This window comes from Leuresthes tenuis, unplaced genomic scaffold, assembly GCF_036924035.1.
Source record: "Leuresthes tenuis unplaced genomic scaffold, fLeuTen1.0.hap1 SCAF_22, whole genome shotgun sequence".
NCBI lineage: Eukaryota > Metazoa > Chordata > Actinopteri > Atheriniformes > Atherinopsidae > Leuresthes > Leuresthes tenuis.
The window spans coordinates 869884-890887 of record NW_027325376.1 but is presented as its reverse complement, the minus strand read 5'-3'; the positions used below and the strand labels follow the sequence as shown (position 1 = coordinate 890887).

General features: G+C 54.2%; 2 protein-coding genes across 4 annotated transcripts in view; one reads left to right on the top strand and one right to left on the bottom strand.

Moving 5' to 3' along the window:
• LOC140281626 (serrate RNA effector molecule homolog) overlaps positions 1-16949 on the top strand; it is a 29078-nt gene extending 12129 nt beyond the window's left edge. For both annotated transcript variants that reach the window (XM_072376126.1, XM_072376125.1), the window contains 8 exons: positions 841-1011; positions 1361-1514; positions 4927-5039; positions 14482-14562; positions 14640-14790; positions 14881-14982; positions 15295-15406; positions 16668-16949. In XM_072376126.1, coding sequence (XP_072232227.1) covers positions 841-1011; positions 1361-1514; positions 4927-5039; positions 14482-14562; positions 14640-14790; positions 14881-14982; positions 15295-15406; positions 16668-16743 — 960 coding nt within the window. In that variant the 3' untranslated portion in view covers positions 16744-16949. The remainder of the gene's footprint in view (positions 1-840; positions 1012-1360; positions 1515-4926; positions 5040-14481; positions 14563-14639; positions 14791-14880; positions 14983-15294; positions 15407-16667) is intronic.
• A 2103-nt stretch (positions 16950-19052) lies between these two features.
• Positions 19053-21004, bottom strand: part of camta2 (calmodulin binding transcription activator 2) — a 70276-nt gene continuing 68324 nt past the window's right edge. For both annotated transcript variants that reach the window (XM_072376121.1, XM_072376122.1), the window contains 2 exons: positions 19430-19504; positions 19053-19356 (listed from right to left, as the gene is read on the bottom strand). In XM_072376121.1, coding sequence (XP_072232222.1) covers positions 19302-19356; positions 19430-19504 — 130 coding nt within the window. In that variant the 3' untranslated portion in view covers positions 19053-19301. The remainder of the gene's footprint in view (positions 19357-19429; positions 19505-21004) is intronic.

Below are 21004 nucleotides of genomic sequence, written 5' to 3'. Positions count from 1 at the left end.
AAAGATAACTCCACCCAAAGATAACTCCACCCAAAGATAACTCCACCCAAAGATAACTCCACCCGAAGGTAAACCCCACCCACATATAACTCCACCCAAAGGTAAACCCCTCCCAAAGATAACTCCACCCACAGATAAACTCACCCAAAGATAAACCCACCCACATATAACTCCACCCAAAGGTAAACCCACCCAAAGATAACTCCACCCAAAGATAAACCCACCCGAAGGTAAACCCCACCCACATATAACTCCACCCACAGATAAACTCACCCAAAGATAACTCCACCCAAAGATAACTCCACCCACAGATAAACTCACCCAAAGATAACTCAACCCACAGATAAACCCACCCACAGATAACTCCACCCAAAGATAAACCCACCCGAAGGTAAACCCCACCCACATATAACTCCACCCACAGATAAACTCACCCAAAGATAACTCCACCCAAAGGTGAACCCCTCCCAAAGATAACTCCACCCAAAGATAACTCCACCCACAGATAAACCCACCCACATATAACTCCACCCAAAGGTAAACCCACCCAAAGATAACTCCACCCAAAGATAACTCCACCCAAAGATAAACCCACCCACATATAACTCCACCCAAAGGTAAACCCACCCAAAGGTAAACCCACCCAAAGATAAACCCACCCAAAGATAAACCCACCCACAGATAAACCCTCCCACATATAACTCCACCCAAAGGTAACCCCTTCCAAAGCAGTTTTATTCTATGGTTTCAGTGTCTGCGTTCATGAAAACGACATAAACAAAAGCTACTGAATGTATGAAAGTACCCAGAATGCATCTGGAATGATGTCACTGTGTGCAGATGGAGACCAACCCCATCCTGAAGAACATCACAGATTACCTGATAGAGGAGGTTAGCGCCGAGGAGGAGGAGCTAATCGGAGCTTCTGGGGGAAACGGCGAAGATGCTGGGGACGCCAAAAACCCCGCCTCCTCTGAGGTTCCCGTGGAGACCGACGACAAGCTGCTGAAGGTGGGCGGAGCCTGTCTGTTGCGCTGACAGCTCGTGTGTGTGTGTGTATATGGTGTGTTCATGCTGTGTGTGTGTGTGTGTGTATATGGTGTGTGTGTGTGTGTGTGTGTGTGTGTGTGTGTGTGTGTGTGTGTTCATGCTGTGTGTGTGTGTGTGTGTGTGTTCATGCTGTGTGTGTGTGTGTGTGTGTGTGTTCATGCTGTGTGTGTGTGTTCATGCTGTGTGTGTGTGTTCATGCTGTGTGTGTTCATGCTGTGTGTGTGTGTGTGTGTGTGTGTTCATGCTGTGTGTGTGTGTTCATGCTGTGTGTGTGTGTTCATGCTGTGTGTGTGTGTGTGTGTGTGTGCAGGTGCTGGACAGACTGCTGCTCTACCTGAGACTGGTTCATTCTGTAGATTATTACAACTTCTGTGAGTATCCGTCTGAGGACGAGATGCCTCATCGCTGCGGGCTGATCCACGTACGAGGACCGCTCCCTGTGGCCAAGATCACTCCAACCGAGGGTGAGCGTGCACACGCACATGTCTAGCGGTTGACCTCAGAGCAACAAAACGCATCCGCTCACATTTGGTGCCAACATATGCTCTGCAGACGGGATCAGGTGCACAGGTGTGAACGTCCTCAGGTGCACAGGTGTGAACGTCCTCAGGTGCACAGGTGTGAACGTCCTCAGGTGTGCACAGGTGTGAACGTCCTCAGGTGCTCAGGTGTGAACGTCCTCAGGTGCACAGGTGTGAATGTCCTCAGGTGCTCAGGTGTGAACGTCCTCAGGTGTGCACAGGTGTGAATGTCCTCAGGTGCACAGGTGTGAACGTCCTCAGGTGCACAGGTGTGAACGTCCTCAGGTGTGCACAGGTGTGAACGTCCTCAGGTGCTCAGGTGTGAACGTCCTCAGGTGCACAGGTGTGAATGTCCTCAGGTGCTCAGGTGTGAACGTCCTCAGGTGTGCACAGGTGTGAATGTCCTCAGGTGCACAGGTGTGAACGTCCTCAGGTGCTCAGGTGTGAACGTCCTCAGGTGTGCACAGGTGTGAACGTCCTCAGGTGCACAGGTGTGAACGTCCTCAGGTCCACAGGTGTGAACATCCTCAGGTGCACAGGTTTGAACGTCCTCAGGTGTGCACAGGTGTGAACGTCCTCAGGTGCACAGGTGTGAACGTCCTCAGGTCCACAGGTGTGAACGTCCTCAGGTGCACAGGTGTGAACGTCCTCAGGTGCTCAGGTGTGAACGTCCTCAGGTGCACAGGTGTGAACGTCCTCAGGTGCACAGGTGTGAACGTCCTCAGGTGCTCAGGTGTGAACGTCTTCAGGTGTGCACAGGTGTGAACGTCCTCAGGTGTGCACAGGTGTGAACGTCCTCAGGTGCACAGGTGTGAATGTCCTCAGGTGCACAGGTGTGAACGTCCTCAGGTGCTCAGGTGTGAACGTCCTCAGGTGCTCAGGTGTGAACGTCCTCAGGTCCACAGGTGTGAACGTCCTCAGGTGCACAGGTGTGAACGTCCTCAGGTGCTCAGGTGTGAACGTCCTCAGGTGCTCAGGTGTGAACGTCCTCAGGTGCACAGGTGTGAACGTCCTCAGGTGCACAGGTGTGAACGTCCTCAGGTGCTCAGGTGTGAACGTCCTCAGGTGCACAGGTGTGAACGTCCTCAGGTGCACAGGTGTGAACGTCCTCAGGTGCACAGGTGTGAACGTCCTCAGGTGCACAGGTGTGAACGTCCTCAGGTGCTCAGGTGTGAACGTCCTCAGGTGCACAGGTGTGAACGTCCTCAGGTGCTCAGGTGTGAACGTCCTCAGGTGTGAACGTCCTCAGGTGTGCACAGGTGTGAACGTCCTCAGGTGCTCAGGTGTGAACGTCCTCAGGTGTGCACAGGTGTGAACGTCCTCAGGTGTGCACAGGTGTGAACGTCCTCAGGTGCTCAGTTGTGAACGTCCTCAGGTGCACAGGTGTGAACGTCCTCAGGTGCACAGGTGTGAACGTCCTCAGGTGCTCAGGTGTGAACGTCCTCAGGTGCACAGGTGTGAACGTCCTCAGGTGCTCAGTTGTGAACGTCCTCAGGTGCACAGGTGTGAACGTCCTCAGGTGCACAGGTGTGAACGTCCTCAGGTGCACAGGTGTGAACGTCCTCAGGTGCACAGGTGTGAACGTCCTCAGGTGCACAGGTGTGAACGTCCTCAGGTGTGCACAGGTGTGAACGTCCTCAGGTGTGCACAGGTGTGAACGTCCTCAGGTGCTCAGTTGTGAACGTCCTCAGGTGCACAGGTGTGAACGTCCTCAGGTGCACAGGTGTGAACGTCCTCAGGTGCACAGGTGTGAACGTCCTCAGGTGCACAGGTGTGAACGTCCTCAGGTGCACAGGTGTGAACGTCCTCAGGTGTGCACAGGTGTGAACGTCCTCAGGTGCTCAGGTGTGAACGTCCTCAGGTGCACAGGTGTGAACGTCCTCAGGTGCTCAGGTGTGAACGTCCTCAGGTGCACAGGTGTGAACGTCCTCAGGTGCACAGGTGTGAACGTCCTCAGGTGCACAGGTGTGAACGTCCTCAGGTGCTCAGGTGTGAACGTCCTCAGGTGCACAGGTGTGAACGTCCTCAGGTGCTCAGGTGTGAACGTCCTCAGGTGTGAACGTCCTCAGGTGTGCACAGGTGTGAACGTCCTCAGGTGCTCAGGTGTGAACGTCCTCAGGTGTGAACGTCCTCAGGTGTGCACAGGTGTGAACGTCCTCAGGTGCTCAGTTGTGAACGTCCTCAGGTGCACAGGTGTGAACGTCCTCAGGTGTGAACGTCCTCAGGTGCACAGGTGTGAACGTCCTCAGGTCCACAGGTGTGAACGTCCTCAGGTGCACAGGTGTGAACGTCCTCAGGTGCTCAGGTGTGAACGTCCTCAGGTGCACAGGTGTGAACGTCCTCAGGTGCACAGGTGTGAACGTCCTCAGGTGCACAGGTGTGAACGTCCTCAGGTGCACAGGTGTGAACGTCCTCAGGTGCGCACAGGTGTGAACGTCCTCAGGTGCTCAGGTGTGAACGTCCTCAGGTGCTCAGGTGTGAACGTCCTCAGGTGCACAGGTGTGAACGTGCTCAGGTGTGAACGTCCTCAGGTGCACAGGTGTGAACGTCCTCAGGTGCTCAGGTGTGAACGTCCTCAGGTGCTCAGGTGTGAACGTCCTCAGGTGCTCAGGTGTGAACGTCCTCAGGTGCTCAGGTGTGAACGTCCTCAGGTGCTCAGGTGTGAACGTCCTCAGGTGCACAGGTGTGAACGTCCTCAGGTGCTCAGGTGTGAACGTCCTCAGGTGCTCAGGTGTGAACGTCCTCAGGTGCACAGGTGTGAACGTCCTCAGGTGCTCAGGTGTGAACGTCCTCAGGTCCACAGGTGTGAACAACCTCAGGTGCTCAGGTGTGAACGTCCTCAGGTGCTCAGGTGTGAACGTCCTCAGGTGCTCAGGTGTGAACGTCCTCAGGTGCTGGCGTCAGTCCTGCCTCGGACACGCTCTGGGAACCTGCCGAACCGCCGTGAAGCGCCCAGACTCAGAGGAGGAAACGCTCGCGCTTGTTTCTGATGTTAGCATCAGTCAGCGAAGCAGCTGTGAACTCAGCTCCTCGTCTGTCCCTGGGAGCCGCCTTTAAAGGGCCTCAAAAGGTGTCTTTTTCCCAGATTAGTGAAGCTTATTACTTAAAACTTTGTTTGATCTAAATCAGACGCTCAGCTTCCCACTGGTATGCTGCAGGTAACACCAGTGACCTGCTGATGTTCTGCTGGTTGATCAGCTGACTGTGGCCTGGGCTGCGTGTACTCAGATCTGTTCTGGGATCAGTGTCGGCACCAAATGTGAATGTCCTGCAGGACTCTGCAGGAACAGCTGCTGAGTGACGCAGAACCAACATGTGACTGATGATGAAGCTGTGCTGTGCTCTGATTGGACAGTGAGTGAACACCAGAGGATGTGTGAGGAACGTCTGGCTCCTCTGCTCTCGCCTTCAGAGACTCTGAGCGAAGAAGAAGCCACTCGACTCGGGAAGAAAGACCCGGAACAGGAGGTACTGCGTGTGTTTGGGACTGCGTGTGTTTGGGACTGCGTGTGTTTGGGACTGCGTGTGTTTGGGACTGCGTGTGTTTGGGACTGCGTGTGTTTGGGACTGCGTGTGTTTGGGACTGCGTGTGTTTGGGACTGCGTGTGTTTGGGACTGCGCGTGTTTGGGACTGCGTGTGTTTGGGACTGCGTGTGTTTGGCACTGCGTGTGTTTGGTAGCGTGTGTTTGGCACTGCGCGTGTTTGGGACTGCGTGTGTTTGGGACTGCGTGTGTTTGGCACTGCGCGTGTTTGGGACTGCGTGTGTTTGGTAGCGTGTGTTTGGCACTGCGTGTGTTTGGCAGCGTGTGTTTGGCACTGCGCGTGTTTGGGACTGCGTGTGTTTGGTAGCGTGTGTTTGGGACTGCGTGTGTTTGGGACTGCGTGTGTTTGGCACTGCGCGTGTTTGGGACTGCGTGTGTTTGGGACTGCGTGTGTTTGGTAGCGTGTGTTTGGCACTGCGTGTGTTTGGCAGCGTGTGTTTGGCACTGCGTGTGTTTGGGACTGCGCGTGTTTGGGACTGCGCGTGTTTGGGACTGCGTGTGTTTGGTAGCGTGTGTTTGGCACTGCGTGTGTTTGGGACTGCGTGTGTTTGGCAGCGTGTGTTTGGCACTGCGTGTGTTTGGGACTGCGTGTGTTTGGCACTGCGTGTGTTTGGGACTGCGTGTGTTTGGGACTGCGTGTGTTTGGCACTGCGCGTGTTTGGGACTGCGTGTGTTTGGTAGCGTGTGTTTGGGACTGCGTGTGTTTGGTAGCGTGTGTTTGGGACTGCGTGTGTTTGGTAGCGTGTGTTTGGGACTGCGTGTGTTTGGCACTGCGTGTGTTTGGCACTGCGTGTGTTTGGGACTGCGTGTGTTTGGCACTGCGTGTGTTTGGCACTGCGTGTGTTTGGGACTGCGTGTGTTTGGGACTGCGTGTGTTTGGGACTGCGTGTGTTTGGGACTGCGTGTGTTTGGGACTGCGTGTGTTTGGGACTGCGTGTGTTTGGGACTGCGTGTGTTTGGGACTGCGTGTGTTTGGGACTGCGTGTGTTTGGTAGCGTGTGTTTGGGACTGCGTGTGTTTGGGACTGCGTGTGTTTGGTAGCGTGTGTTTGGGACTGCGTGTGTTTGGGACTGCGTGTGTTTGGGACTGCGTGTGTTTGGGACTGCGTGTGTTTGGTAGCGTGTGTTTGGGACTGCGTGTGTTTGGGACTGCGTGTGTTTGGGACTGCGTGTGTTTGGGACTGCGTGTGTTTGGGACTGCGTGTGTTTGGTAGCGTGTGTTTGGGACTGCGTGTGTTTGGTAGCGTGTGTTTGGGACTGCGTGTGTTTGGGACTGCGTGTGTTTGGTAGCGTGTGTTTGGGACTGCGTGTGTTTGGGACTGCGTGTGTTTGGGACTGCGTGTGTTTGGGACTGCGTGTGTTTGGGACTGCGTGTGTTTGGTAGCGTGTGTTTGGGACTGCGTGTGTTTGGGACTGCGTGTGTTTGGTAGCGTGTGTTTGGGACTGCGTGTGTTTGGGACTGCGTGTGTTTGGTAGCGTGTGTTTGGGACTGCGTGTGTTTGGGACTGCGTGTGTTTGGGACTGCGTGTGTTTGGGACTGCGTGTGTTTGGGACTGCGTGTGTTTGGGACTGCGTGTGTTTGGTAGCGTGTGTTTGGTAGCGTGTGTTTGGTAGCGTGTGTTTGGCACTGCGTGTGTTTGGCACTGCGTGTGTTTGGCACTGCGTGTGTTTGGGACTGCGTGTGTTTGGCGCTGCGTGTGTTTGGGACTGCGTGTGTTTGGGACTGCGTGTGTTTGGCACTGCGTGTGTTTGGTAGCGTGTGTTTGGGACTGCGTGTGTTTGGGACTGCGTGTGTTTGGGACTGCGTGTGTTTGGGACTGCGTGTGTTTGGGACTGCGCGTGTTTGGTAGCGTGTGTTTGGGACTGCGTGTGTTTGGGACTGCGTGTGTTTGGGACTGCGTGTGTTTGGGACTGCGTGTGTTTGGGACTGCGTGTGTTTGGGACTGCGTGTGTTTGGTAGCGTGTGTTTGGGACTGCGTGTGTTTGGCACTGCGTATGTTTGGCACTGCGTGTGTTTGGCACTGCGTGTGTTTGGGACTGCGTGTGTTTGGGACTGCGTGTGTTTGGGACTGCGTGTGTTTGGCACTGCGTGTGTTTGGTAGCGTGTGTTTGGGACTGCGTGTGTTTGGTAGCGTGTGTTTGGGACTGCGTGTGTTTGGGACTGCGTGTGTTTGGGACTGCGTGTGTTTGGGACTGCGTGTGTTTGGGACTGCGTGTGTTTGGGACTGCGTGTGTTTGGGACTGCGTGTGTTTGGGACTGCGTGTGTTTGGTAGCGTGTGTTTGGGACTGCGTGTGTTTGGGACTGCGTGTGTTTGGTACTGCGTGTGTTTGGCGCTGTGTGTGTTTGGGACTGCGTGTGTTTGGTAGCGTGTGTTTGGGACTGCGTGTGTTTGGTAGCGTGTGTTTGGGACTGCGTGTGTTTGGGACTGCGTGTGTTTGGGACTGCGTGTGTTTGGTAGCGTGTGTTTGGTAGCGTGTGTTTGGCGCTGTGTGTGTTTGGGACTGCGTGTGTTTGGGACTGCGTGTGTTTGGTAGCGTGTGTTTGGCGCTGCGTGTGTTTGGGACTGCGTGTGTTTGGGACTGCGTGTGTTTGGGACTGCGTGTGTTTGGGACTGCGTGTGTTTGGTAGCGTGTGTTTGGGACTGCGTGTGTTTGGCACTGCGTGTGTTTGGGACTGCGTGTGTTTGGGACTGCGTGTGTTTGGGACTGCGCGTGTTTGGGACTGCGTGTGTTTGGGACTGCGTGTGTTTGGGACTGCGTGTGTTTGGGACTGCGTGTGTTTGGTAGCGTGTTTTTGGCGCTGCGTGTGTTTGGCACTGCGTGTGTTTGGTAGCGTGTGTTTGGGACTGCGTGTGTTTGGGACTGCGTGTGTTTGGGACTGCGTGTGTTTGGGACTGCGTGTGTTTGGTAGCGTGTGTTTGGGACTGCGTGTGTTTGGGACTGCGTGTGTTTGGTAGCGTGTGTTTGGGACTGCGTGTGTTTGGTAGCGTGTGTTTGGTAGCGTGTTTTTGGCGCTGCGTGTGTTTGGCGCTGCGTGTGTTTGGTAGCGTGTGTTTGGTAGCGTGTGTTTGGCACTGCGTGTGTTTGGTAGCGTGTGTTTGGTAGCGTGTTTTTGGCACTGCGTGTGTTTGGGACTGCGTGTGTTTGGGACTGCGTGTGTTTGGTAGCGTGTGTTTGGTAGCGTGTGTTTGGTAGCGTGTGTTTGGCGCTGTGTGTGTTTGGGACTGCGTGTGTTTGGGACTGCGTGTGTTTGGTAGCGTGTGTTTGGCGCTGTGTGTGTTTGGGACTGCGTGTGTTTGGGACTGCGTGTGTTTGGTAGCGTGTGTTTGGGACTGCGTGTGTTTGGTAGCGTGTGTTTGGGACTGCGTGTGTTTGGGACTGCGTGTGTTTGGTAGCGTGTGTTTGGGACTGCGTGTGTTTGGGACTGCGTGTGTTTGGGACTGCGTGTGTTTGGGACTGCGTGTGTTTGGGACTGCGTGTGTTTGGGACTGCGTGTGTTTGGGACTGCGTGTGTTTGGCACTGCGTGTGTTTGGGACTGCGTGTGTTTGGTAGCGTGTGTTTGGGACTGCGTGTGTTTGGGACTGCGTGTGTTTGGTAGCGTGTTTTTGGGACTGCGTGTGTTTGGTAGCGTGTTTTTGGTAGCGTGTGTTTGGGACTGCGTGTGTTTGGTAGCGTGTGTTTGGGACTGCGTGTGTTTGGGACTGCGTGTGTTTGGGACTGCGTGTGTTTGGTAGCGTGTTTTTGGCGCTGCGTGTGTTTGGTAGCGTGTGTTTGGTAGCGTGTGTTTGGTAGCGTGTGTTTGGCACTGCGTGTGTTTGGTAGCGTGTGTTTGGTAGCGTGTTTTTGGCACTGCGTGTGTTTGGGACTGCGTGTGTTTGGGACTGCGTGTGTTTGGTAGCGTGTTTTTGGCACTGCGTGTGTTTGGGACTGCGTGTGTTTGGGACTGCGTGTGTTTGGTAGCGTGTGTTTGGGACTGCGTGTGTTTGGTAGCGTGTGTTTGGCACTGCGTGTGTTTGGTAGCGTGTTTTTGGCGCTGCGTGTGTTTGGGACTGCGTGTGTTTGGGACTGCGTGTGTTTGGTAGCGTGTGTTTGGGACTGCGTGTGTTTGGTAGCGTGTGTTTGGCACTGCGTGTGTTTGGTAGCGTGTGTTTGGGACTGCGTGTGTTTGGTAGCGTGTGTTTGGCACTGCGTGTGTTTGGTAGCGTGTGTTTGGGACTGCGTGTGTTTGGTAGCGTGTTTTTGGCACTGCGTGTGTTTGGGACTGCGTGTGTTTGGGACTGCGTGTGTTTGGTAGCGTGTGTTTGGGACTGCGTGTGTTTGGTAGCGTGTGTTTGGCACTGCGTGTGTTTGGTAGCGTGTGTTTGGGACTGCGTGTGTTTGGGACTGCGTGTGTTTGGTAGCGTGTTTTTGGCGCTGCGTGTGTTTGGCGCTGCGTGTGTTTGGTAGCGTGTGTTTGGTAGCGTGTGTTTGGTAGCGTGTTTTTGGCACTGCGTGTGTTTGGGACTGCGTGTGTTTGGTAGCGTGTTTTTGGCACTGCGTGTGTTTGGGACTGCGTGTGTTTGGGACTGCGTGTGTTTGGTAGCGTGTTTTTGGCACTGCGTGTGTTTGGGACTGCGTGTGTTTGGGACTGCGTGTGTTTGGTAGCGTGTTTTTGGCACTGCGTGTGTTTGGGACTGCGTGTGTTTGGGACTGCGTGTGTTTGGTAGCGTGTTTTTGGCACTGCGTGTGTTTGGGACTGCGTGTGTTTGGGACTGCGTGTGTTTGGCACTGCGTGTGTTTGGGACTGCGTGTGTTTGGCAGCGTGTGTTTGGCACTGCGTGTGTTTGGGACTGCGTGTGTTTGGGACTGCGTGTGTTTGGCACTGCGTGTGTTTGGGACTGCGTGTGTTTGGCAGCGTGTGTTTGGCACTGCGTGTGTTTGGGACTGCGTGTGTTTGGGACTGCGCGTGTTTGGGACTGCGCGTGTTTGGGACTGCGTGTGTTTGGTAGCGTGTGTTTGGCACTGCGTGTGTTTGGGACTGCGTGTGTTTGGCAGCGTGTGTTTGGCACTGCGTGTGTTTGGGACTGCGTGTGTTTGGGACTGCGTGTGTTTGGCACTGCGTGTGTTTGGGACTGCGTGTGTTTGGGACTGCGTGTGTTTGGCACTGCGCGTGTTTGGGACTGCGTGTGTTTGGTAGCGTGTGTTTGGGACTGCGTGTGTTTGGTAGCGTGTGTTTGGGACTGCGTGTGTTTGGTAGCGCGTGTTTGGGACTGCGTGTGTTTGGTAGCGTGTGTTTGGGACTGCGTGTGTTTGGTAGCGTGTGTTTGGGACTGCGTGTGTTTGGTAGCGTGTGTTTGGGACTGCGTGTGTTTGGTAGCGTGTGTTTGGGACTGCGTGTGTTTGGTAGCGTGTGTTTGGGACTGCGTGTGTTTGGCACTGCGTGTGTTTGGCACTGCGTGTGTTTGGGACTGCGTGTGTTTGGGACTGCGTGTGTTTGGGACTGCGTGTGTTTGGGACTGCGTGTGTTTGGGACTGCGTGTGTTTGGGACTGCGTGTGTTTGGGACTGCGTGTGTTTGGGACTGCGTGTGTTTGGGACTGCGTGTGTTTGGGACTGCGTGTGTTTGGTAGCGTGTGTTTGGGACTGCGTGTGTTTGGGACTGCGTGTGTTTGGTAGCGTGTGTTTGGGACTGCGTGTGTTTGGGACTGCGTGTGTTTGGGACTGCGTGTGTTTGGGACTGCGTGCGTTTGGTAGCGTGTGTTTGGGACTGCGTGTGTTTGGTAGCGTGTGTTTGGGACTGCGTGTGTTTGGGACTGCGTGTGTTTGGGACTGCGTGTGTTTGGTAGCGTGTGTTTGGTAGCGTGTGTTTGGCACTGCGTATGTTTGGCACTGCGTGTGTTTGGGACTGCGTGTGTTTGGTAGCGTGTGTTTGGTAGCGTGTGTTTGGCACTGCGTATGTTTGGCACTGCGTGTGTTTGGGACTGCGTGTGTTTGGGACTGCGTGTGTTTGGGACTGCGTGTGTTTGGGACTGCGTGTGTTTGGTAGCGTGTGTTTGGGACTGCGTGTGTTTGGGACTGCGTGTGTTTGGTAGCGTGTGTTTGGGACTGCGTGTGTTTGGGACTGCGTGTGTTTGGTAGCGTGTGTTTGGGACTGCGTGTGTTTGGGACTGCGTGTGTTTGGGACTGCGTGTGTTTGGGACTGCGTGTGTTTGGGACTGCGTGTGTTTGGGACTGCGTGTGTTTGGTAGCGTGTGTTTGGTAGCGTGTGTTTGGTAGCGTGTGTTTGGCACTGCGTGTGTTTGGCACTGCGTGTGTTTGGCACTGCGTGTGTTTGGGACTGCGTGTGTTTGGCGCTGCGTGTGTTTGGGACTGCGTGTGTTTGGGACTGCGTGTGTTTGGCACTGCGTGTGTTTGGTAGCGTGTGTTTGGGACTGCGTGTGTTTGGGACTGCGTGTGTTTGGGACTGCGTGTGTTTGGGACTGCGTGTGTTTGGGACTGCGCGTGTTTGGTAGCGTGTGTTTGGGACTGCGTGTGTTTGGGACTGCGTGTGTTTGGGACTGCGTGTGTTTGGGACTGCGTGTGTTTGGGACTGCGTGTGTTTGGGACTGCGTGTGTTTGGTAGCGTGTGTTTGGGACTGCGTGTGTTTGGCACTGCGTATGTTTGGCACTGCGTGTGTTTGGCACTGCGTGTGTTTGGGACTGCGTGTGTTTGGGACTGCGTGTGTTTGGGACTGCGTGTGTTTGGCACTGCGTGTGTTTGGTAGCGTGTGTTTGGGACTGCGTGTGTTTGGTAGCGTGTGTTTGGGACTGCGTGTGTTTGGGACTGCGTGTGTTTGGGACTGCGTGTGTTTGGGACTGCGTGTGTTTGGGACTGCGTGTGTTTGGGACTGCGTGTGTTTGGGACTGCGTGTGTTTGGGACTGCGTGTGTTTGGTAGCGTGTGTTTGGGACTGCGTGTGTTTGGGACTGCGTGTGTTTGGTACTGCGTGTGTTTGGCGCTGTGTGTGTTTGGGACTGCGTGTGTTTGGTAGCGTGTGTTTGGGACTGCGTGTGTTTGGGACTGCGTGTGTTTGGGACTGCGTGTGTTTGGGACTGCGTGTGTTTGGTAGCGTGTGTTTGGTAGCGTGTGTTTGGCGCTGTGTGTGTTTGGGACTGCGTGTGTTTGGGACTGCGTGTGTTTGGTAGCGTGTGTTTGGCGCTGCGTGTGTTTGGGACTGCGTGTGTTTGGGACTGCGTGTGTTTGGGACTGCGTGTGTTTGGTAGCGTGTGTTTGGGACTGCGTGTGTTTGGCACTGCGTGTGTTTGGGACTGCGTGTGTTTGGGACTGCGTGTGTTTGGGACTGCGCGTGTTTGGGACTGCGTGTGTTTGGGACTGCGTGTGTTTGGGACTGCGTGTGTTTGGGACTGCGTGTGTTTGGTAGCGTGTTTTTGGCGCTGCGTGTGTTTGGCACTGCGTGTGTTTGGTAGCGTGTGTTTGGGACTGCGTGTGTTTGGGACTGCGTGTGTTTGGGACTGCGTGTGTTTGGCACTGCGTGTGTTTGGGACTGCGTGTGTTTGGTAGCGTGTGTTTGGGACTGCGTGTGTTTGGGACTGCGTGTGTTTGGTAGCGTGTGTTTGGTAGCGTGTTTTTGGCGCTGCGTGTGTTTGGCGCTGCGTGTGTTTGGTAGCGTGTGTTTGGTAGCGTGTGTTTGGCACTGCGTGTGTTTGGTAGCGTGTGTTTGGTAGCGTGTTTTTGGCACTGCGTGTGTTTGGGACTGCGTGTGTTTGGGACTGCGTGTGTTTGGTAGCGTGTGTTTGGTAGCGTGTGTTTGGCGCTGTGTGTGTTTGGGACTGCGTGTGTTTGGGACTGCGTGTGTTTGGTAGCGTGTGTTTGGCGCTGTGTGTGTTTGGGACTGCGTGTGTTTGGGACTGCGTGTGTTTGGTAGCGTGTGTTTGGGACTGCGTGTGTTTGGTAGCGTGTGTTTGGGACTGCGTGTGTTTGGGACTGCGTGTGTTTGGTAGCGTGTGTTTGGGACTGCGTGTGTTTGGGACTGCGTGTGTTTGGTAGCGTGTGTTTGGGACTGCGTGTGTTTGGGACTGCGTGTGTTTGGGACTGCGTGTGTTTGGGACTGCGTGTGTTTGGGACTGCGTGTGTTTGGGACTGCGTGTGTTTGGGACTGCGTGTGTTTGGCACTGCGTGTGTTTGGGACTGCGTGTGTTTGGTAGCGTGTGTTTGGGACTGCGTGTGTTTGGGACTGCGTGTGTTTGGTAGCGTGTTTTTGGGACTGCGTGTGTTTGGTAGCGTGTTTTTGGTAGCGTGTGTTTGGGACTGCGTGTGTTTGGTAGCGTGTGTTTGGGACTGCGTGTGTTTGGGACTGCGTGTGTTTGGGACTGCGTGTGTTTGGTAGCGTGTTTTTGGCGCTGCGTGTGTTTGGTAGCGTGTGTTTGGTAGCGTGTGTTTGGTAGCGTGTGTTTGGCACTGCGTGTGTTTGGTAGCGTGTGTTTGGTAGCGTGTTTTTGGCACTGCGTGTGTTTGGGACTGCGTGTGTTTGGGACTGCGTGTGTTTGGTAGCGTGTTTTTGGCACTGCGTGTGTTTGGGACTGCGTGTGTTTGGGACTGCGTGTGTTTGGTAGCGTGTGTTTGGGACTGCGTGTGTTTGGTAGCGTGTGTTTGGCACTGCGTGTGTTTGGTAGCGTGTTTTTGGCGCTGCGTGTGTTTGGGACTGCGTGTGTTTGGGACTGCGTGTGTTTGGTAGCGTGTGTTTGGGACTGCGTGTGTTTGGTAGCGTGTGTTTGGCACTGCGTGTGTTTGGTAGCGTGTGTTTGGGACTGCGTGTGTTTGGTAGCGTGTGTTTGGCACTGCGTGTGTTTGGTAGCGTGTGTTTGGGACTGCGTGTGTTTGGTAGCGTGTTTTTGGCACTGCGTGTGTTTGGGACTGCGTGTGTTTGGGACTGCGTGTGTTTGGTAGCGTGTGTTTGGGACTGCGTGTGTTTGGTAGCGTGTGTTTGGCACTGCGTGTGTTTGGTAGCGTGTGTTTGGGACTGCGTGTGTTTGGGACTGCGTGTGTTTGGTAGCGTGTTTTTGGCGCTGCGTGTGTTTGGCGCTGCGTGTGTTTGGTAGCGTGTGTTTGGTAGCGTGTGTTTGGTAGCGTGTTTTTGGCACTGCGTGTGTTTGGGACTGCGTGTGTTTGGTAGCGTGTTTTTGGCACTGCGTGTGTTTGGGACTGCGTGTGTTTGGGACTGCGTGTGTTTGGTAGCGTGTTTTTGGCACTGCGTGTGTTTGGGACTGCGTGTGTTTGGGACTGCGTGTGTTTGGTAGCGTGTTTTTGGCACTGCGTGTGTTTGGGACTGCGTGTGTTTGGTAGCGTGTTTTTGGCACTGCGTGTAACGCCTCCGTCCTCGTATGTCCAGGTGGAGAAGTTCCTGTCGGCCAACACTCAGGAGCTCAGTAAAGACAAGTGGCTCTGTCCTCTGAGCGGGAAGAAGTTCAAGGTGAGTTCAACCACCTGTGTGTCTGACCCGGCCGTTTCCGTGGTAACATGGTTGACGCCGCTGTTGTTGTCGTTCAGGCTCCAGAATTTGTGCGTAAACACATCCTGAACAAACACGGCGACAAGGTTGGTGCCGTCAGACAGGAAGTGGAGTTTTTCAACAACTTCCTGCTGGATGCCAAAAGACCTGCTTTACCTGAGAACAAGCCCCTCCCACCGCCAGCACCAGGTAGAGTCTCTCTAACGTTGTCGGCTACAGAAAACTCACCTTTTTGTGCTTCTGAGGAAGCTGAGAACATCCTCTCCTTCCTTCTTCCAGCTGCTCCTCTGGGTATGCCAGCGTTTCCCGGTCAGGCACCACAGCAGCAAAGCCTTCTGGGATATCCGCCAGGAGTCAGACCTCCCATGCCCGGTTTTCCAGGTATGGACTGAAAGATGGTGTCATGAATAACATGTTGATCCGTCCATTTAAATCACTCGGCTGTGAAACTCCAGATGTTCAATAAATGTTCTGCAGATACTTCATCTGACGGATCTGATCATGTTGTTACAGGAAGATTATTTCAAATGTCAGAGATTATCTCCGCTGCTTCCTAAAGGAGATCCTTAAGGAAGCGTCGGAGCTCCTTTCCTTAGTATTGGGAGGATTCAGACAGCTCTGATTCTGGCTGCTGCTCACATACTTCCAGCTCGGTTCACTCAGTATTTTTCTGATCATGTGCTTGTCCTTCAGGTGTCGGACCTCACTTGCCCCCCAGCCAGTTTGGGACAGGGCGCGGTAACTATGACAACTTCAGAGGTCATTTAGGAGGAGGCGGGTTTTCTGGGAAGCAGCGAAACAGCAGGTAGAAAAAACACTGAGATGGAGCAAAAAAAAGTGCTGACTGTGTGTGACACTGCATGTGACCTCTGACACTGTGTGTGACCTCTGAACCTCTGTGACCTCTGAACCTGTGTGACCTCTGACACTGCATGTGACACTGTGTGTGACCTCTGAACCTGTGACCTCTGACACTGCATGTGACACTGTGTGTGACCTCTGAACCTGTGACCTCTGACACTGCATGTGACACTGTGTGTGACCTCTGAACCTGTGTGACCTCTGAACCTGTGTGACATTGCATGTGACCTCTGACACTGTGTGTGACCTCTGAACCTGCGTGTGACCTCTGAACCTGTGACACTTTATGTGACCTCTGACACTGTGTGTGACCTCTGAACCTGTGTGACCTCTGACACTGCATGTGACACTGTGTGTGACCTCTGAACCTGTGTGACCTCTGACACTGCATGTGACCTCTGAACCTGTGACACCTCTGACACTGTGTGTGACCTCTGAACCTCTGACACTGTGTGTGACCTCTGAACCTGCGTGTGACCTCTGAACCTGTGACACTTTATGTGACCTCTGACACTGTGTGTGACCTCTGAACCTGTGTGACCTCTGACACTGCATGTGACACTGTGTGTGACCTCTGAACCTGTGTGACCTCTGACACTGCATGTGACCTCTGAACCTGTGACACCTCTGACACTGTGTGTGACCTCTGAACCTCTGACACTGTGTGTGACCTCTGAACCTGCGTGTGACCTCTGAACCTGTGACACTTTATGTGACCTCTGACACTGTGTGTGACCTCTGAACCTGCGTGTGACCTCTGAACCTGTGACACTTTATGTGACCTCTGACACTGTGTGTGACCTCTGAACCTGTGTGACCTCTGAACCTGTGTGACCTCTGACACTGCATGTGACCTCTGAACCTGTGACACCTCTGACACTGTGTGTGACCTCTGAACCTCTGACACTGTGTGTGACCTCTGAACCTGCGTGTGACCTCTGAACCTGTGACACTTTATGTGACCTCTGACACTGTGTGTGACCTCTGAACCTGCGTGTGACCTCTGAACCTGTGACACTTTATGTGACCTCTGACACTGTGTGTGACCTCTGAACCTGTGTGACCTCTGAACCTGTGTGACCTCTGACACTGCATGTGACCTCTGAACCTGTGTGACCTCTGACACTGCATGTGACCTCTGAACCTGTGTGACCTCTGACACTGTGTGACCTCTGAACCTGTGTGACCTCTGAACCTGTGTGCAGGGGCATGCGGGGAGACCCTCGCTCCATCATCGAGTACAGAGACCTCGACGCTCCAGACGACCTCGACTTCTTCTAAGAAAGCTGGATTTTTTTATTTGAACTTTTTTATTCAACACTCGTCTGTTTCTTTCCTCCATTTTGTCTTTTTGTCAGTTAGAAACTTTGGGTGTGTGTGTGTGTGTGTGGGGGGGGGGGGTCTGTGTGTTAGGACCAGTGTCCGTTACTGGTGACGATGATGATCTGATGCCACTTTTCCAATAAAGACCAAAACATGAGGAACAATGTTGACTCCTGTCCATGAAGCTCATTGTTAGCTTTGGTGTTAGCTTGTTTTTTCTTCGTTTGTAAGTCGCTTTGGATAAAAGCGTCTGATAAATGCAGAAACAACATTTTGAGGACAGTAAAGCTGTGGTTCATAACTTATATTATATTATATTAATATTTTGTGAGAGTGGGACCTAAACTGGCTGAAAAATCCTGATCCTACAACATCTGGAGCTCTGAAGGAACCAATCAGATCAGTAGATTGGGTAAATTCATTAGATCACTAAGATGCACAGGAAAGGCAGTCCTTGAATGAACAGAAGTCACCAGTCAAACCGATGCTCAGAGGTCAGGGGTCAAAGTCCCCCCCCCTTCGTGTCTATCTGTGGTGCAGAAACCGAAACCCAACAAACAGTAAACAGCTGATTTATTTGGACAACTTGTAGAATTCAAATGCAGAACAGTGAAATACAAACTCGTGCAAAGCTTCACTGCAACAGCTGAAGAACCGAAGCCTTCAGGTGGAACTGAGGGAAAAATGCGTCAAACGGCCGGTTCCAAAGGAAAGCTGGAGCTGCCGGGACGCTGCGGACCCGGAGCAGCTGTGGAGGCTGCGTCGCCCGGCAACAAGTGCGTGCACGTGTGTGTGGTGGGGGGGGTTAAGACTCGACTTCACAGTCTGTGCAGCACACACACTCCCAGTAAGAGTTCATGCTGTAATAAATAAAAACATCTCTAAACTTTAGAATATATACGATTCTATGTGTGTTTAAATATATTTAGAAGTAGCTTTGTTGAAGTCACGTTCACTTCGAAGAACAGAGCTCCGTTCAAAAGTGTCGAAACATTCAGGCGGGTCAGCTGCCGACACTCGGCTCGCACGTCGCTGCTGTTGGCCTGCAGGAGGCGCACCGCGCTCATCAGATACTGAGCGATGTTAATCCAGATGGTAGTTGGAAGATCACCCTGACAGGCTCTGCTCGGGGAGAAGCTCAGCCCCTGACAGGCTCTGCTCGGGGAGAAGCTCAGCCCCTGACAGGCTCTGCTCGGGGAGAAGCTGAGACCCTGACAGGCTCCGCTCGGGGAGAAGCTCAGCCCCTGACAGGCTCTGCTCGGGGAGAAGCTCAGCCCCTGACAGGCTCTGCTCTGGGAGAAGCTCAGCCCCTGACAGGCTCTGCTCGGGGAGAAGCTCAGCCCCTGACAGGCTCTGCTCGGGGAGAAGCTCAGCCCCTGACAGGCTCTGCTCGGGGAGAAGCTGAGACCCTTACAGGCTCTGCTCTGGGAGAAGCTCAGCCCCTTACAGGCTCCGCTCGGGGAGAAGCTCAGCCCCTGACAGGCTCCGCTCGGGGAGAAGCTCAGCCCCTGACAGGCTCCGCTCGGGGAGAAGCTCAGCCCCTGACAGGCTCCGCTCGGGGAGAAGCTCAGCCCCTGACAGGCTCCGCTCGGGGAGAAGCTCAGCCCCTGACAGGCTCCGCTCGGGGAGAAGCTCAGCCCCTGACAGGCTCCGCTCGGGGAGAAGCTCAGCCCCTGACAGGCTCCGCTCGGGGAGAAGCTCAGCCCCTGACAGGCTCCGCTCGGGGAGAAGCTCAGCCCCTGACAGGCTCCGCTCGGGGAGAAGCTCAGCCCCTTACAGGCTCCGCTCGGGGAGAAGCTCAGCCCCTGACAGGCTCTGCTCTGGGAGAAGCTCAGCCCCTGACAGGCTCTGCTCGGGGAGAAGCTGAGACCCTGACAGGCTCTGCTCGGGGAGAAGCTGAGACCCTGACAGGCTCTGCTCGGGGAGAAGCTGAGACCCTGACAGGCTCTGCTCGGGGAGAAGCTCAGCCCCTGACAGGCTCTGCTCAGGGAGAAGCTCAGCCCCTGACAGGCTCTGCTCAGGGAGAAGCTCAGCCCCTGACAGGCTCTGCTCAGGGAGAAGCTCAGCCCCTGACAGGCTCTGCTCAGGGAGAAGCTGAGACCCTGACAGGCTCTGCTCAGGGAGAAGCTGAGACCCTGACAGGCTCCGCTCGGGGAGAAGCTCAGCCCCTGACAGGCTCTGCTCAGGGAGAAGCTGAGACCCTGACAGGCTCCGCTCGGGGAGAAGCTCAGCCCCTGACAGGCTCTGCTCGGGGAGAAGCTGAGGGACCAGAAGCTTTTGAACGGAGCTCTTGGAGCTGAGAGGCAGCTACATTCAGCCAGGAGAGAAGACAGACCAAGAACCGATCAACTGATGGACTGATTGAGTGATAGATCAACAGAGAGGAAGCAGGAGGAAGCGTTGGCGTGGGGTGGGGCCTCTGTCCATCGCTCCGCCCGCAGACACGCTCCTCGCTTCGGTTCCTTCTCTCCGTCGCCTCCTGCCTTCGTCCTCAGATGAAAGGAGGGATGAAGAGTTTAGGTGGTCAGTCCTCTCCTCTCCAGCTCCCTCGTCTGCTTCAGCTCTTTGATCCTGCAGCGAGGAACAACACACGTGTCACCACAGCGGCGCGATGGACGGCGCCCTCGCTCAGTCCCAGTGTTACCTGTGTCTGCAGCGCCGCAGGAACCTCATGATCTTCCTCGCCGCCTGGTCCTGCTTCTTGGTCAGGAACGACCCCCTGATGGAGACACAACCAGATGGTGACCGCTGGGTCAATAAGGATCAATAAGCAGCTTTCTTTGGGGCCTGATGCATTCTGGGAGCTGATGTATCAGCTTCACCACCTTATCTCCTTGTGCTCCGGGCGCCACCAGGGGTCACGTATTTGGGCCAAATGCAGAACACGATAAAACAAGAAGGTTGTGGAACTCATAACCGTTATTAGTAACTGGGGAGGAGCGAGTACAGCATCATGGGTATCCGGGGTGGGCGGGGCCTAACCCGGAAGTGGGTGTGGTTTAACCCGGAAGTGGGCCGGGTTGTCTTGAAACAGGCGGGGCTTTAATCAGTGTGTTATTTTAAGCATTCGAGTGCAGCATCATCCGTATCCGGAGTGGGCGGGGCCTAACCACGAAGTGGGTGTGGTTTAACCCGGAAGTGGGCCGGGTTGTCTTGAAACAGGCGGGGCTTTAATCAGTGTGTTATTTTAAGCATTCGAGTACAGCATCCGTATCCGGAGTGGGCGGGGCCTAACCCGGAAGTGGGTGTGGTTTAACCCGGAAGTGGGTCAGGTTGTTTTGAATCAGGCGGGGCTTTAATCAGTGTGTTATTTTAAGCATTCGAGTACAGCATCATCCGTATCCGGAGTGGGCGGGGCCTAACCACGAAGTGGGTGTGGTTTAACCCGGAAGTGGGTCGGGTTGTTTTGAATCAGGCGGGGCTTTAATCAGTGTGTTATTTTAAGCATTCGAGTACAGCATCATCCGTATCCGGAGTGGGCGGGGCCTAACCACGAAGTGGGTGTGGTTTAACCCGGAAGTGGGCCGGGTTGTCTTGAAACAGGCGGGGCTTTAATCAGTGTGTTATTTTAAGCATTCGAGTGCAGCATCATCCGTATCCGGAGTGGGCGGGGCCTAACCACGAAGTGGGTGTGGTTTAACCCGGAAGTGGGCCGGGTTGTCTTGAAACAGGCGGGGCTTTAATCAGTGTGTTATTTTAAGCATTCGAGTACAGCATCCGTATCCGGAGTGGGCGGGGCCTAACCCGGAAGTGGGTGTGGTTTAACCCGGAAGTGGGTCAGGTTGTTTTGAATCAGGCGGGGCTTTAATCAGTGTGTTATTTTAAGCATTCGAGTACAGCATCATCCGTATCCGGAGTGGGCGGGGCCTAACCACGAAGTGGGTGTGGTTTAACCCGGAAGTGGGTCGGGTTGTTTTGAATCAGGCGGGGCTTTAATCAGTGTGTTATTTTAAGCATTCGAGTACAGCATCATCCGTATCCGGAGTGGGCGGGGCCTAACCACGAAGTGGGTGTGGTTTAACCCGGAAGTGGGTCGGGTTGTTTTGAATCAGGCGGGGCTTTAATCAGTGTATTATTTTAAGCATTCGAGTACAGCATCATCCGTATCCGGAGTGGGCGGTGCCTAATCCGGAAGTGGGTGTGGTTTAACCAGGAAGTGGGTCGGGTTGCCTTTTTTAAGCATTTAATTGATATGGGCTGATCAGATTGCTGATTAGAA